The sequence below is a fragment of the Gavia stellata genome, chromosome 25, assembly GCF_030936135.1.
Source record: "Gavia stellata isolate bGavSte3 chromosome 25, bGavSte3.hap2, whole genome shotgun sequence".
Taxonomy (NCBI): domain Eukaryota; kingdom Metazoa; phylum Chordata; class Aves; order Gaviiformes; family Gaviidae; genus Gavia; species Gavia stellata.
The window spans coordinates 4,129,160-4,143,969 of record NC_082618.1 but is presented as its reverse complement, the minus strand read 5'-3'; the positions used below and the strand labels follow the sequence as shown (position 1 = coordinate 4,143,969).

At 40.4% G+C, this 14,810-nt stretch overlaps 1 protein-coding gene across 1 annotated transcript in view; it reads left to right on the top strand.

Annotated features, from left to right (window-relative positions):
- The window catches only part of LOC104262987 (protein spinster homolog 3-like), a 29,018-nt gene extending 15,542 nt beyond the window's left edge, over positions 1–13,476 (top strand). Inside the window, exons 9-11 of the mRNA XM_059829387.1 lie at positions 2,710–2,775; positions 10,391–10,489; positions 13,309–13,476. Coding sequence (XP_059685370.1) covers positions 2,710–2,775; positions 10,391–10,489; positions 13,309–13,476 — 333 coding nt within the window. The remainder of the gene's footprint in view (positions 1–2,709; positions 2,776–10,390; positions 10,490–13,308) is intronic.
- The last annotated feature ends 1,334 nt before the right edge of the window (positions 13,477–14,810 follow it).

Here is a 14,810-nt window from a genome sequence, read left to right as displayed (position 1 = left end):
CTAGGTACACTTAGCAGATTAGAATGGGCATGCCACAAACATGATTGCACAAATTTAATGGAAAACTTTTCTATATTAATTTAAAATAAGAACTTGAGACAGTATGAGGAATATTGAGAGATGGTAGGAACAGAAGGATACACTTTAAATAGAGCATTGCTCTGTTGTTTTCCTGCCATCCTCAGCCCTTCTCCCTAACCAAGTACAGTGCTTCCAGGATGTCTTCATCTGTTTTGGAGAAAAGAACATACAACTCGCTCCTCTTTATTGATTGCAGTTGTTTTGCAGTTGGATGGCTGAGTATGCCAGCTATTCAAGCATATTGCATTTACGCTGCATGAAAAAGTATAACATTGATACTGGTTTTAGACAGAATACCTTGATACAATCTGTAGAATAATTTATTACCTTCCAAAACTGTCTGGGTTAAATATTCTGGTGACCCTACAACTGCAATCCCCACAAGACCTTAGGGAAAAAAAAAAGAAAAGCTAACGAAGTTGTGTCTCTAATGTTAACACAATTCTGTGTGAAATAATTACTCTCTGCAGTATGAGGCCTTAGCCACTGAATACCACATTTTCTTATCATGGATAATTTTTCATTAATTCCTATTTCTTTGAATTCTAGGTTGAGAGCACAACTTACTTACTAAAGATGAATTTTAGTTTCTTTTCTTGCATTAGGCATGACATGCTCTTGTTCTTAGGGGCTCGTAGAGACTAAATAACTGGGAAAAAGCATGAAGAGAAAGGAAAACTGGAAACAACACTTTAAAAGTGCTAAACATCACAAGATTCCTATAAGGGAGATAGACCAATCTGTCATTTGATGTATAAAGGCAGGTAGTCATCTATTCCATTGATGGTATCTAGGAACAGTTTGCAAGTCTTCAGAACCTTCTGCTCTGTTGTATTTGCATCTTGTTATACCTGAAGTATCAGCCAGGATTTAAACAAATCTCTTTGTTCTTTGTCTCCTTCCTGTTTCACTTTAACCTGCACTATCTCTTGCTAGCTATGGCACAATGGACAGAATTTACGTAAGTTCATGCCATTGTCGCTGTATAGCAGGGTTCAACTGCACTTCTGCATTTGCATATAATTCCTCTGTGAGTACTGCTTTGACCACTTCACAGACTGCAATTCTAAGTTAAGGAGTAGCACATTTAAAGGTTTTTTTGTACAGAATCAGGGGGAAAAAAAAGAAAGGAAGGTGCTTGATGAATTTGGATCTTCCAAGAGAGTTCAGAGAGTATTAGCTTGAAATAAGATGATGAAGGGCTAATATTTTCTGGTGGCTGCAAGATTTGCCATTGTTAGTCCTCCTTGCCAGGTAGCTTGGCAAAAAGCTGAACTGTGTGATATTCATGCCGCATCGTTTCTGTAGTCTATAGACTGTTATTGCAACAGCCATGGAATTGGAGAAGAATGGTTGCACTCTGTCTCTTGCAAGGGCAAGGTCTGCCAAGGTTGTATCAGTGGAAAGACTTTGATAGTGGGATGCATAAATCGAAGAGCTAAGACATAGTCAAGGACTATGTGAAATGAGTGTTATTTGTTATAACACTTAAAGAAAAGTAATTATGTATGGAGGAATGAATTGAGCTGTGAATTAGAAAACTTATATAAAGCATTTTGAAGGAAAAGATGTCTGGATAAAGGTCTATACTAAGTACCTCTGTACTTCAAGGAGCTTTTTCTCCAGACTGGTTTGGAGAAGAAAACACATGAACAGTACAGGCAAGAAACACAGAGGAGGTAGGGGTATCACAGGAAGATGCATAATAGGTCAGGTTCTTCTTAGGAGAATGTAAGCTATCCCTCTGAAAACATCTGATAGTTTGCCACTGTGCCTTTCTTAGGACTGCATTTTCATCAACCAGATACAACATCTTGACCAAGACCTTACCGAACAAGATGCTGGCACCTGTTGTTATAATGGATTTTATTTCCTAGGTGCCATCTGACTTTGTGACCTGTGTCACTAAATAGATTCTGCCTTCTAGAACTGCTCCAGCTTAATAGCATAGCTTTAATGCTTTCCTCAAGTATCGATTGGTCTGTACATGCTGCTCAAATCCGTGTCCAGGGCTGGCTGAAAGGGTTAATCTTCTCTAAGACCACAGCTGTAAGAACTGTTGGGTGCCCTTCCCCTTTTCCTGATGGCTGGGTCTCCATCTGTGATGAATTAGGGAAGTCCCACAGGGCACCAAGGCTTTGAGGCTGCCTGTCCCTTGGAGTTCATTTCATTTTGGAAGTTATCTCTCTGAAGGAGCCTTTAAGAGTACTTGTACTGGCACAGAGGTGTTCTATTGGTTTCATTTGGAAACCGGAGCAAAGGGAGTGCTGCTTTGAGCACTTTTTAAACCTGTGCTGAATGTTGCTCTTCACAGGCTCTTGCTTTCCTCTTCTTGCGTTCAGCTGTTTATTACAGTTTATTTGGGAAGGTGGTATATGTTTCCTATTTTGGCTCTTCTGCTGAGGATTTGTGACACAAAGCAACCCACATACCTTGTCTGGTTCCTTTCCCCCCCTTTTAAGATGAAGTTAGTGTTTGTAAGCATAGACAGAGATGTTTAATTTATAAGTAGATGGGTATGTACAACAACTCTTACATAGATAAGCATAGTCAGTGAGCCTGCCTTCATCTTCACAATAAAGAAGGTCAATGCAGTGTGTATAGTCACTGCTTTCTTCTTTTTTGCAGATTTTTATTGCATTTGGAGAACTGTTTTTATCTGTAAACTGGGCTGTTGTGACAGACATACTGTTGGTAAGTGCTTGTGAAACTATTTCCTTATTTCAAGTTTTTCAGCTTTTCTCAACATAATATTGTTCATAAGCCTGCATCTTGGTGGCCAGAAGGACCTCGGCCTTCTAAGCAGAGGTGAATGAGCTCTTACTAAGAATACCCTTGTTGGTACCCTGCTCACGTTAGGGATGTAATCAGGGGCCACAATGTACTGCTGTGCAAAGGTGCCAGTAACAATATAGGTGTGGTCGTGCTGTAGTCCAAGCTCATTGTAAGCCCAGAAAGGAGATGTCCTGATTTGAATGAAATTCATGCAGGTGGAACTATCTAGTGCTGCTGGTACCCACCCCAAACCACACAGCTTGGATTTTCTGTACAACTCTGTGTTGTTGGATGTCTGCCAGAAAACAGTCTGCACCAGAAAGAGGGTCACTTTCTGGCTATAATCAGAGATTTTCTATTTGTGCTCCAAAGGTTTGAAAAGACGATCCAAATGAGGGAAAGTCAATATTCTGTAAACTAAAGCTAGTGAATCCGTTACAGTTCATCATTCTCTGAACTATTAGCAAGTTCCCTTATTCCAGAATACAGTGCAGATAAATTCCAACACTTGCAAGTCAAATCCTTAAGTGCTAAAGCATTAGGCAAGCAGCAATGCTTATGAGACTCCTGGGGATTCCAGGACTGACACTGCAAACCCAAAGAATAGCAGTGCATTATTTCATTTGAATTCTGTCATCAGTAACTTTCTTTAGAAAGGAGTGATGTGAAAAGCACAGATCTTGTGGCACAGTTAGTCTAGGTATCAATGAGCAGCTAGTTCTTTTTATGATTGCAAAGGCTTTTAGGATTAGTAATTTTTTAATGTACTTGAGTTTTTACTCAAAGAAAAAAATTGGCAACCTTTGGTTTATGCTGTAGCTCCACAGTCGCTAATCTGGGTCTGTGTAAAACATAGGACAGATACTGTTGTTACTATCACTGAACTACGCAGATCATCACAGTCTTATGCAGTAGTTTGTATGCCTTTTTTTTTTTTTTAAATCTATAGTATGAACAAGCTGAATATAGTTTATCAGTCAAACAAGCAAGAAAATGGTCTACCTTGTTCATATCTAGTAATCAGACTGTGGAAAGCTGATTTAAGTACCAAAGCTAGAGCTATTAAAATGATTGACAGTCCTTTTGTTGCTACCCATGGGCATAAGACAAAGCATTTACATTGGCACTATCCTTTTCTACAAAGAGTACTGTATCATAAATGAGACCCAGACTCTCTACTTTGAGGAATCTTCTTCTGTGGGATCACTGTGTTGCAGAACAGTGGGTGTGACTGTAACCCAAACATTTCAAGCAGGATGCTACCTGAGAGACAGAGAGTGTTGAGACAAGTGTGGCACGGGCAAAATGCTGATGCAGTTGATACTGATAGAAGGCAAAGTAGGGAAATTGTGTGAAGCCATCAGGGCAAGTGAGAGAAGACACAAAGGTAAGGGCAAAGCAGAACAGAAATCTGGCTGTTTCCCACCCTCAGGCTAGTGATGGAAAACCAGTAGCTGAAGAGAGCCTAAGCAAGAGTCACGTGAGTGTCTTCCATTTTATGTAACAGTTTTTCGTTCTAAGGGAGCTCAAGTCTATTTGCAGATTGCTACTGCAAACTCCACTGTCATAATAAATTTTTCATATAAGAACCACAGTGAATGCGTTAATATGTAGCACAACATGCAGTGATGCACAATAACATGTCACAAGAGTCTGGGACAGTAAAGAAAACTTGCAGCCTGTGACTCATGTGGAACACAGTTGCCCACAAGGCTGTCATCATTGCTTGCTACCACAGGAGTTGAAAATTTACAGCTGAGGTTGCTGTCACTATGATCTTAGTTGCTCAGATATACAACTTGCTTGGTATTCCTAACAGCTAACTAAAAACGAGTGGTAGAAAAGGCTGAGCAGAGATAAAAGTATCTCTATTACAGTCTTCCATGTAAAAGGATGTTAAAGTATATAGCCAAATGCTGAGCACAGTCTAGTGACAAAAGGGACTAGCTGTGAAGCACTATAGAACTCTTCTTCCACTGGCTTGACCTTTCCTTGTTGACATGAGCCTGTTTATCCTCACACTTCATAGCTTGAAGGATCTTTCTTTACATTCTGATTGAGATGAAGGAATGAAACAACTTACATGTCGTGGTTCTTCAACAAAGCACTGCTGATCCTGACTATTGCATTATGTTCTCCAGTTACTCTTTCATGGTACTGCTCCGTACATGTCAGTTTTCTGCACTCTGGAATTTTAATTAAAAAAAAAAAAAACTGCAGTCAGCATTGCCTGCTTAAAACCTCAGCGAGCATCAAGAGGGTTTTGTTTCTTCTTTGACTCTCAAAGAATGGTCAGAAACAATTATCCTGTGAGACAAGACTGCTTTGAAGCAGTGAACAGGTGCAGAAAAACTATCACTGGTCCAAAATGAAATTTATTAGCCTCTATTTCAGTTTATTTTGAAATCACTGGGGTTTTTTTGCCACAGAACCAAGTACTGTTACAATTAGCATTCTTTTTATATCAGTTGAGGCACCATTGAAGGATTTTTTAAAAGTTTCTCAATTTACTTTTCTTTGAACTTCTACATCTGCATTTTAATTCTCTCCTCTGTCATTGTTAAAGAGGAAGGTGACATCACTGAGTCAGATACTGTTGATACACGATGGGGAAAGTAAGGCAAGTGATTACTGTCAGCTCTTTCCTTCAATTCCTTTCTGAACCCGAACTGCAAAGTCTTCAGGGAGCTGTGCTTTCCTTCAGTTCAGTCACTCAGTTCTCAGTTTGCTTAGGGAATGCTGCATCATATTGCAGCCTGCATGAAGTCTATTGGGAGCATCATTGTCATATCCAGTATCCATGCATGTCCAGAAGAGGAGGAAGTTCTTCTCTCCCGAGTGATTGACACCCCTCATTTGTATTTACTTTAGAAACTTCTGGGTTTAGGTACAAGCAATATTGCATCAATTGGCAACAAGTGGGAAGGTGAAAAGTTTGGCAGAGCTGAGCTCTGTAGTGGTGTGTTCCCCCTAAGAGCAGACATTCAGTGTATTACCATGAATGTGCTTCAGGTTGGATCTGTTGAATTCTAAATGTTACTAACTGTTTTATCAGAAAAATGGTGGAATTCAGCTGAATTTGTGGATGTCTGCTCATTCGGTGGCAATCTTATTTGGGAGTTCTGTTTCATCCTGCTGAAAACCCATGGGTTCAGTGTATTGCTGCTATTACATTGACTGAAGGGTGTCATAGATAACGACAATAATTTCTCTTTTTGCATTGTTTCCTGTGTGAGCTGGTAGGATTTCTGATAATGTGGCTGGATTTGCTAATGCATGTTCTTATTTTGCCATGAAAATGACTTTTCTTTCTTCCCACATGGCACTACTAGCCAGACAATGTAGCTAGGAATTCATTTATCCTGCAACCTGTGGAGCTGAAGACAAAGGAAGATGCTGACTGAATGATAAGGACTTTCTTCCTTTGTGTCTAATACATCAAGATGCATTGCATGTAGCAACCTTTGTGCCCCTTATTCAGCTGTAAACATGAAGGTATCTACTGTCCAACTACAGTCGTAATGTGCAAGTGGAGAAGTGCTGTAGCTGCCTTGCTTACAATAAGCTAGCTTACTGGGAAGCTGTACATGGAGTGTCCCTTACAAAATATGGTTGCCATCTGTGAGGTAATGGGACTCTGCCTTTTAGGTTTTTGGCAGCTAATAGCACAGGAGGTGCTGGAACTGGAAGCTAATATGGGGTTTGGGAAGGCTACCAACATGTCCCTGTCTTTGTTTGGAAGTGCCCTGGGAGGTATGGGAGCGTTTACCAGCCTGTCTGTTCCATCTGCCTTTTTAGTTGACAGCTCTGTCACACTGTCTGCAGGAGGATCTCTAAAACCTCCAGAGACAGCATGACAGGATTTGCAAACTGTATCTGTTTGAGGCACCCTGCTTATCTGTCAAGGCATCTGGACTGGGATCTCCTGGGAAATGACAGTGTGTAGGATGTCATCTGCATCATTGACATGGTGTAGCTAACTGGACAGTCACTGTGGACAGGCAGGATGCTATGGCTACTTCAAAGTCCCTGTGTGTGGGAGTGTTTGGTTTCTTCTTTTCCTAGTGAATCCTACAGTGCCTTGAGATCTTGCATATGGTTTCCATTGTGCAGAAGACCCTGAATAATAGTACAGGCAGAGTTTGTATGAGCCTGGTAACTACAGGAAACATCCTATCCTTCTCTTCCATTTTTCTTGTTACAGCTTTTTTCCATGTGTCTCTTGTAGTTACAGATATGAGATATTAAATAAATGTGGTAAGGAACTGGTGTAGGGCACTGAGAGAGCGAAAGTGCATTTATCTTCTCTCACTCCTGCAATGCCCACAATATATTAAGTGCATAACAATATTTGATTTGTGCTTCTCAAACACAGCCTGTCATTATCAATAAAAGAAAAGAAACCTGAGTCTAGGACGGATGACATGATATCCTTGAAGAGCCAAGAACTGACAGTCTCCAGTCTAGTACAGTCTGTTATAGCAAGGTCTACTTCCCAAGCTCAGAGTTTTCTACTGTAGTTTCTTTATCTCTCTTTCTGTACAAGAGCCTGTTCCCAAAGTGCAGATGCTGAACTGGCACTCCAGGCAGATTCTGAAAGAAAACAAAACTTGGGTAGACTGCATGCCCTCAGTCGAGGCCAACGTGTGCCATGACCACAGTGAAGAGAAGCAGCTGGACTGTTCCTTCATCCCATGGATGACAAGGATTTCAGCTTCCAGATCAGCCAGTCTTACATGACTCTGTTCTTCCACTGGCAGGGGACTGGATGCAGCGTGATGGCAACATGACATTAAAGTGGTTTTCTGTAACTCTGAAGAGATCTCCAAGACATCCCTGTTTTAGTATTTATTATTGTTGAAGCACTCTATCTAAATATTCCTAATGAAAAATAAATGTTCCATCCATGGTTAGAAATGCCTACTTTGGGGAGACTAGGAATGGAAAGGGATACAAGCTAGCCGTATATGTACAAAGTAAGGAAGGAGGTTGTGTCTTTTAATAAAACTGCATTGTATAGAGTACTCTTACTGGGTGCAAAAATGCTGTTTTAAGATATTGAGTGATTTGTGTATCCAAGTTTGTGGCCATTTCTGGCTAAGAGGGGCACTGCCAACATGGACTGGTTCTTCACTGAAACTGGTTGCAATACGGGGTAAGCAGGACCAAAAGGCTCCTGCTGAATGGAATGAGTTATATGAGCTCTTGAGAAACTCCCTCTCTGAACAGAGGAAATTTGGCTGTAGAAAAAAGGACATCACTACTCATTGCTGTGTTTCTGGCATTCCAGCAGGGTGTAAGGCACGTTACTGCTTAGAAAACCCTGCCTACAAGAAGCGTTTACTAGGCAGAGATAAGAGGACAGATGGTAGCCAAGTTGGCTATAGTTTTTGCTAATTGTGTTGGGGGAAATCTGTCTATTTTCTTTCTCATTTTAGATCAAATGCTCTATTAAATCTAAATGGGATTCATAGCCTCACTTCCTAAGGAAACAAGACTTACTACAGTCCGTGTCTGCTTTCTCTTTAAGTTTTGAAACCCTGGATTTCAACCAAGTTTGATAAAGAGTTAGACAGCTCAGGAAGACCCGAGTTCATACAGGCCTTGTGAAAATAGGTGACCTTGCTGAGAAAAATTATCCAAATTGGCACCCCCCTGAAGAGCTGCGTTTTAGGGAGGGACTCTGCAGCACATACGTCTTGTTAAACATGAGAGAAAATGGTAGAAATAGGTTTGTGAGAGAGAGACGTACAGCATGAAAACGAGAGCAATGGAAAAAGCTTGCCATGATACTTAAAATACAAGATGTAAATCGTGCATTATTCTATGAATGGGTTTTTATAAAAATAAAGGTTTCTAGGTGTTTTGATTCTATATGTGCTCCAGTCTTCATACCAGGAATGTATGTCGTGCTAGCTGCTGCAGAAGGAAAGGAATGCAGTGGTACAGTCCTCTATCCATCCACCCTGAATGCAAACCATTACATTAATACAGCTTATTGTCCTTCCTGTTTCTGCATCTGTACTATGGAGTTGTAGTTTCAGTATAGTTAAAATGCTGTAACTTACTGGTATGGATAGGTCCTGACTGCATGTGGCACTGAAATATTTTTTGCTCTTACTCTCACAAGAGCAATTAACCTTTGTGTCTTGGACAATGCTGCTTCCTTACCTGCCTGTTTTAATGTCCATTAATGGAGTTCCACTCACCCTAAAGATGTGGCATGAATGATGCTACTGTGATATAGCTACATCTTAGTGGTAGGTAAATATTTTTTTATCTAATATTCTGAGGCCTCTTTAAACACGAAGAATGATAATAAAACTCTAAGTTAAATATGAGAGCAGGATCTTTTTTTTCTTCTAAACTAACTTGCTGTGCATGTTAATGTTTCCTTGAAGGCAGCTACAGAGCCACAATATAGGTTATGTACTGTGAGTTTGTCTCTTGGTAAAACAACAGTCACCCTATTAAAATTAGTGTTTGAGACACCCTAAGTGATGTTCAGATTAGTTTCCAAAAAAATCAAGTTGGGGAATAGAAGACTGGGAGAATATTAAGCATTTTGTCTCTGATATGAGCAAGTTGTTGGAAAACGAAGGTATGAAGATTTAAAATTGCTTCTGTCTCATTCTGGCTGTGAATGCTTTTTGCATAAATGTATTATTGAAAGAGAGAAACACAAATGATGTAGAATGATACTGTACTTCTTCAGGCACTGTTGCTTTTCAGTAGCACAGACATAAAGCCCTTATTACCCCAAAATTACTATATTTCATTTTAAAAAATAGTTCTAATCTATGTGATGCTCTGCCGTGTTCTGGATGTGAGCCACATCTTCTTCTTCAACTTTTATTTAAACTGTGTGCACTCAAAAGCATAATTATTTTGAGGTATTGTCACTCGAGTAGCTGTATCTCAGGTGCTATCCAGCAAACTTCTGCCATCAAAGCTGTCATCAAAGCACCACCAGCCACCTTCTGGTCTGACAGGTTGGGTCCCCTCCCTCTGTCTTCATGTGGTCTGCAAGGTCTCAGCTGACGTCCTTTATAGCCATGGCAGCTACTTCAGGTTCCGGGTACCCCAGTTTCCCCCCAGCAGTCTAGACCATGCCTGCTGACACAGTGTCGTAAGAGATTTTTCTCAGAGGCTGTCAGTGCTGAATCTCCATATCAGTAAATCAGTATGACTGCAAGGGTTACTGGCTGGAGGTTTCCATTAGTTGCATGGCCAAGCGAATCTGTACAAGCTGCCATGAGTCTACGAATGGAGGCAGGGGAGTCACGTTTTTCCTACTTTATTGTCATTCTCCCTTGTGTGTTGCTTTCTTGAATGTTTTTTTCCTCAACAAAACATCCAGTGTACTCTTTTGCTCAGACTAACTTCTCTGCCTCCAAACTTGGAAACAGTGTTTGAATATGAAATGTATAAAAATGAATATATTCATCTCTCTAGGGTGTTATATAAGTAGTTGGCCATTCATGAGATTCACTCTGTTAATATCCATTCTCTTGTGGGTTGTGTTTTGTTTCAGTATGTTGTGACACCAAGACGGCAGGCTACAGCTATTGCCCTGCAGATTTTGGTGAGCCATTTGCTGGGAGATGCAGGCAGCCCATATCTCATTGGGATTGTAAGTGAATTCTCTGCTTATTGAGCTTTCCTTAGGGTAAAACTTCTAGAAACTGAAAGACAGACACTCACAGATTGTAGACATTTCCTGATCCAAAATTAAAAGTTACTCAAATTGGTGGCCTTGATACTAGACTACAGAAAGACATTTTTCTAAACATTTTTACGTGCATGCAACTTCTGATCCTATGACACTGCAGGTATGTAGAATACAATCCTATACCTGTAGGTGTGAGTAGTTCCATGCAGTGTGTAGAAATCTATTTTGATTTTAAATTTGCAAACTCATAAATTTTTGAAGGCATACATTTCTGCAAAGACAGTGTTATGGGTATTGTACTTGGATTTAAGCACTTTCTGCTAAGTTTGTGGGGAGTTTCATGGAAATTAATCAAATACCATTTTATATCTTGAAACATAAAACTTTTAGTTCAAATATTAAGGTTTGAAATCTTGCAATTAGTCAATGCTCTCCTGAAAATCAGAAGAAGAGTGACTGCGATGGTTGCATTTTGATACTACTTGACATTCAAAGCTCTGGTCTCAAATTACCTTAACCTTGGATTCCCATATTGCTTGAGAACTGATTTTTTTTGCCCTTCCTACATTTACTTGATCTTAGGTGCTTCTGGACAAAGCAGCCTAGTACTGTTTTCTCCTTGCAGTTCATTTGGTTTAGTTCCAGTGGATGATATCTGTCAGCAGTGTTTCCTTCCTTCATTATTTTTGATTTAAGACACAGTAATTCTGCACACAGTAGCTAACTGATCACCCACTTTGATTTTTCTGCTTTACTGGACATGGGAGAGAGAGTGAGTTGTTGTTGTTGTTGCTTTAAAGTTTTGTTTATATGGAAGTTTATTTCAAGAAGTTCACCTCAGGAATATCTGTTCTTTCTTTGTCACAAGTTAACAGTGTTAGGGTTAGACGGGGCCGGACAGAAATGCCGGAGTGAGTTGTGCCTGCAGGCATAGCTGCTGCTGGTCCAGCCAGACAGGAGGTTCCCCTTCTCCTCAACTGGGTGAAAACTGGAGTCTCAACTGTGTCATCTGTCTGGCAGAGAAGACAGCCCTCTCTCACTGAGACATTCCCCCTGCTGGCTCTCTTTTTTTTGGCAAATTAAGAGACCACTTTGCTCATTGCTGTGTATTATGAAACTATTGCCCTCGCACTGATTTGGCTGTAAGCATGGGGGAACATAATATCCGACATGCCTGTGTCATGAAAAATGGCTGAAATGATATGCAAAAATGGGAGGTATCTTAAAAGCAGAAATATGTCTTGTGCATTCTCCCTTCTTTGACCATTCTATTGATTTACGCTTCCGGCCTGAAAGACGAAAATGTTTGTATCTCTTACCCACTGTTCTTTGCCATCTTTGAGGCACGGGCAGAATTGAGGCTTCCTGCTGGATGTGCTGCTGCATCCTGCTAGTAACTGTGTGCAGAATACTTATGCAGTACGTTGCATGCAGTTGCCTTAAATAGCAGCTAATTGAAAAGTGTGAGGACAAAAAAAGCTTATCCAGATGAGATTAACCTCAGGTAACCTTGCAGCTTTGCAAAGAACACAGACAATAAAACCAGGAATAAACTGCTGTATGTCCAAGTGTGGTCCTATGCGGTGAGCACAATATTGTCTTCTGCAATGCTTCTGTGAACGTATATACCAACACTGCCCACGTCCGCCATTGATTAACCACAGAATTTTCTGCATTCGTGCCTTGCTATTGTTTACTAACCTGCTTCAGCTAATCCTTTAGCTTAAAAACTGGCTGGAGAATCAGGGAATAGTCTTTTTCAGAATCTGTTTTTCTTCCCTTGGCGCTCCAGAGATTTTCTTACTAAGCATTTTAAAATTAAATGTATTAGGTTTGTATGTTGGCCATTATGCTTGCTGTAGTCCCTAGGTGCCCGTTTAGAGTTGATCTTGCTCTTATCTGCCTAAACTGTCATAAATAATCATACTGAACCCAGCAAAGGTTGAAGAGTCTCCTATTTGTGTATTTCAAGTCACGTAGTGTATTCTAACCATCGAGACCAAATGTGGGAATAAAAATGACTGCATTCAACATGCATCTTTTTGTTTATGCTAGCAAGAGATTTTAAGTTCCTGGGTTAAGTGTTGAATCTTATTGAGTATCCTGAAATCAGCTTTTTTTTCTGTCTACAAAAATAAAATTCATGTGTGTCATTTATAGCTTTTACAGCCTCACCCTCCAGCCAATGCAAAAAGCAGCTGCCTGGTATCTTCTTAGTCCCAGTTCCTCATAAGGTCAGACCATGACTCCTCAAATGCCTTTTGGCTCCAAAGCAGACTCCACTCTTGTCTCTCAAATTGATTTCCAGCTCTTCGCTTTTTAATGAGTGTTGCTGCTTGTGACTGTATTGATGCTAATCCCCTGTTTCTATCCATTTGATGCTGTTTAGGGATGGATAAAGTTACCGAATAACATCAAGAAATGATAAAGGTCATTGCCAAATTTCTGTTCTGTGCTAGCTATCTGGAGATGGGCTAGAAAATGGTAAAATTAGTTAATGTTTACCAAACATTATAAACATTGGTTATGGTATTTCCTGCTCTTGTGACTGGAGGCACTGAAGGTATAAAAGAACATGAGATTCCTTGACCAAATGGAAGTTGGACAGCAGTGAAGTACAGGTGTATTGGGTACTGGGTTTGACAAACTTTGGTAGCAGGCTTTTCGTCCCTATCTGCCTAGTTTTTTTCTTTTCAAGGACCACACTGTAAACAGCCTGCTTAAACCAAGAAGGACGATGATGTTATCCCAGATTAACGACAGCCTTGTTCACTCCCTAGATCTCCAATGCTATCCAGGCCAAGAATCCTCACTCATTCCAGTGGAGTTTCTGGAGCGTGCAGTACAGCTTTGTCGTGTGTGCTTTTGTTGCTGTCTTTGGAGGAGGTTTTTTCCTCCTGACATCTTTCTACATTGAAGAAGATCGTAAGGAAGCAGAGCAGCTTTGAGGTTTCTATATATCTTTATAACTTCTAAACCTATATCTGATTGCTTTCCTGTTTGTACACTAGCCATGATACCAGCTCTGTAAAGTTAAAACACAAATGTCTGCATTATGTTAATACCACGTTAGTTTCTATAAAAAAATAAAGGCAAAATCCCAGCAAAGGCTCAGATTAATCAAACCTCCCAGACTGAGCAAAACAGACTGCAGAACACAGAAGGATCAGGGAAGTGCTCCTAGTGACATCTGCAAAATGCTGCAGCCTATGGAGGTAATAAAATAGCTTTATTGTAATGCAGCGTTACAGACTTCATGGAAGGTGCGGTTCTTTTTCTACTCGTCTTTCTGAGCCCAGTAGAACCAGCCATAGCTCTCTGTAGTACTGCTCCCTCTTCCCTGAAAGAAGTCCTATTCAAAGTGTAAAGGACTTAAAGAAAACCTGTTGAACTGGGTAGAACACTGTCCTCAATCACCTAGGTTCTTACAACTTCCTTCTGCTCTGACTTGGTTTTCTAGGTACCAGAAATGAATGCTGTCTTTCAAATGAAGATGAACTCTGGGGCAAGATTTGCAAAGAAGAAAAGAATGTCCTCCCCTTTTTCTTCTTTTTCTTTCCTTTTTTGCTTAATGAGATACAGCTAGAGAAAAGGCCAAATAACAATTCCTCCATATGGCAGAAAATCCTGCATACTGACTTTTTTGGATGCTTTTGACTGTGAGTCAAAAATTGGTACTGCATTGGCATATGGCAGCCCTCCCCCATCTGCAAAACAGGCACGAGTATTCTGTGGAGCTGGGGAGCTCCAGAAGGTAGTGTATAGAGCTGTCACAGGCATGACTGCTAACCTAAACAAGACAGTAGCATTTAAGGCAGAATGTCTCATGGAGATTAGGAAGGGAGGCCCATGAATTCTCAGCAGGATAAGATCTGCCTGTAGAATTTGGAAAACGTAGATAGATAAAGAAGTGTTTTCAGTTGTCTGAAATGACCAAGAGAAGCAGAAACTATCAAAGTCAGTGTCAGATTCCAGAGTGGAGGGTTGTAATCATTTTATATGTAGTATATTAATGGCCTCTTTATAATCCTTTGAGGCTGTTCAGTGTATCCTCAGGCCTTGGGGAAGTATCTCCTCTCATGACTGAACAGTCGTACCTGTAAAACCACTTAAATATAACGATCCATTTGAGCTGTTATCTCTAAAGTGCATAAGACTTTGTATGTGGTATCTATTGTCATAATATCATGCCAGGTGCCAAACAGGACATGATTAGTGTGGCCGACTTTCATTGTTTGAGGTGGTGTCGTTCCCAGCAGCACCTTAAAGCCGAAGCCTGAGG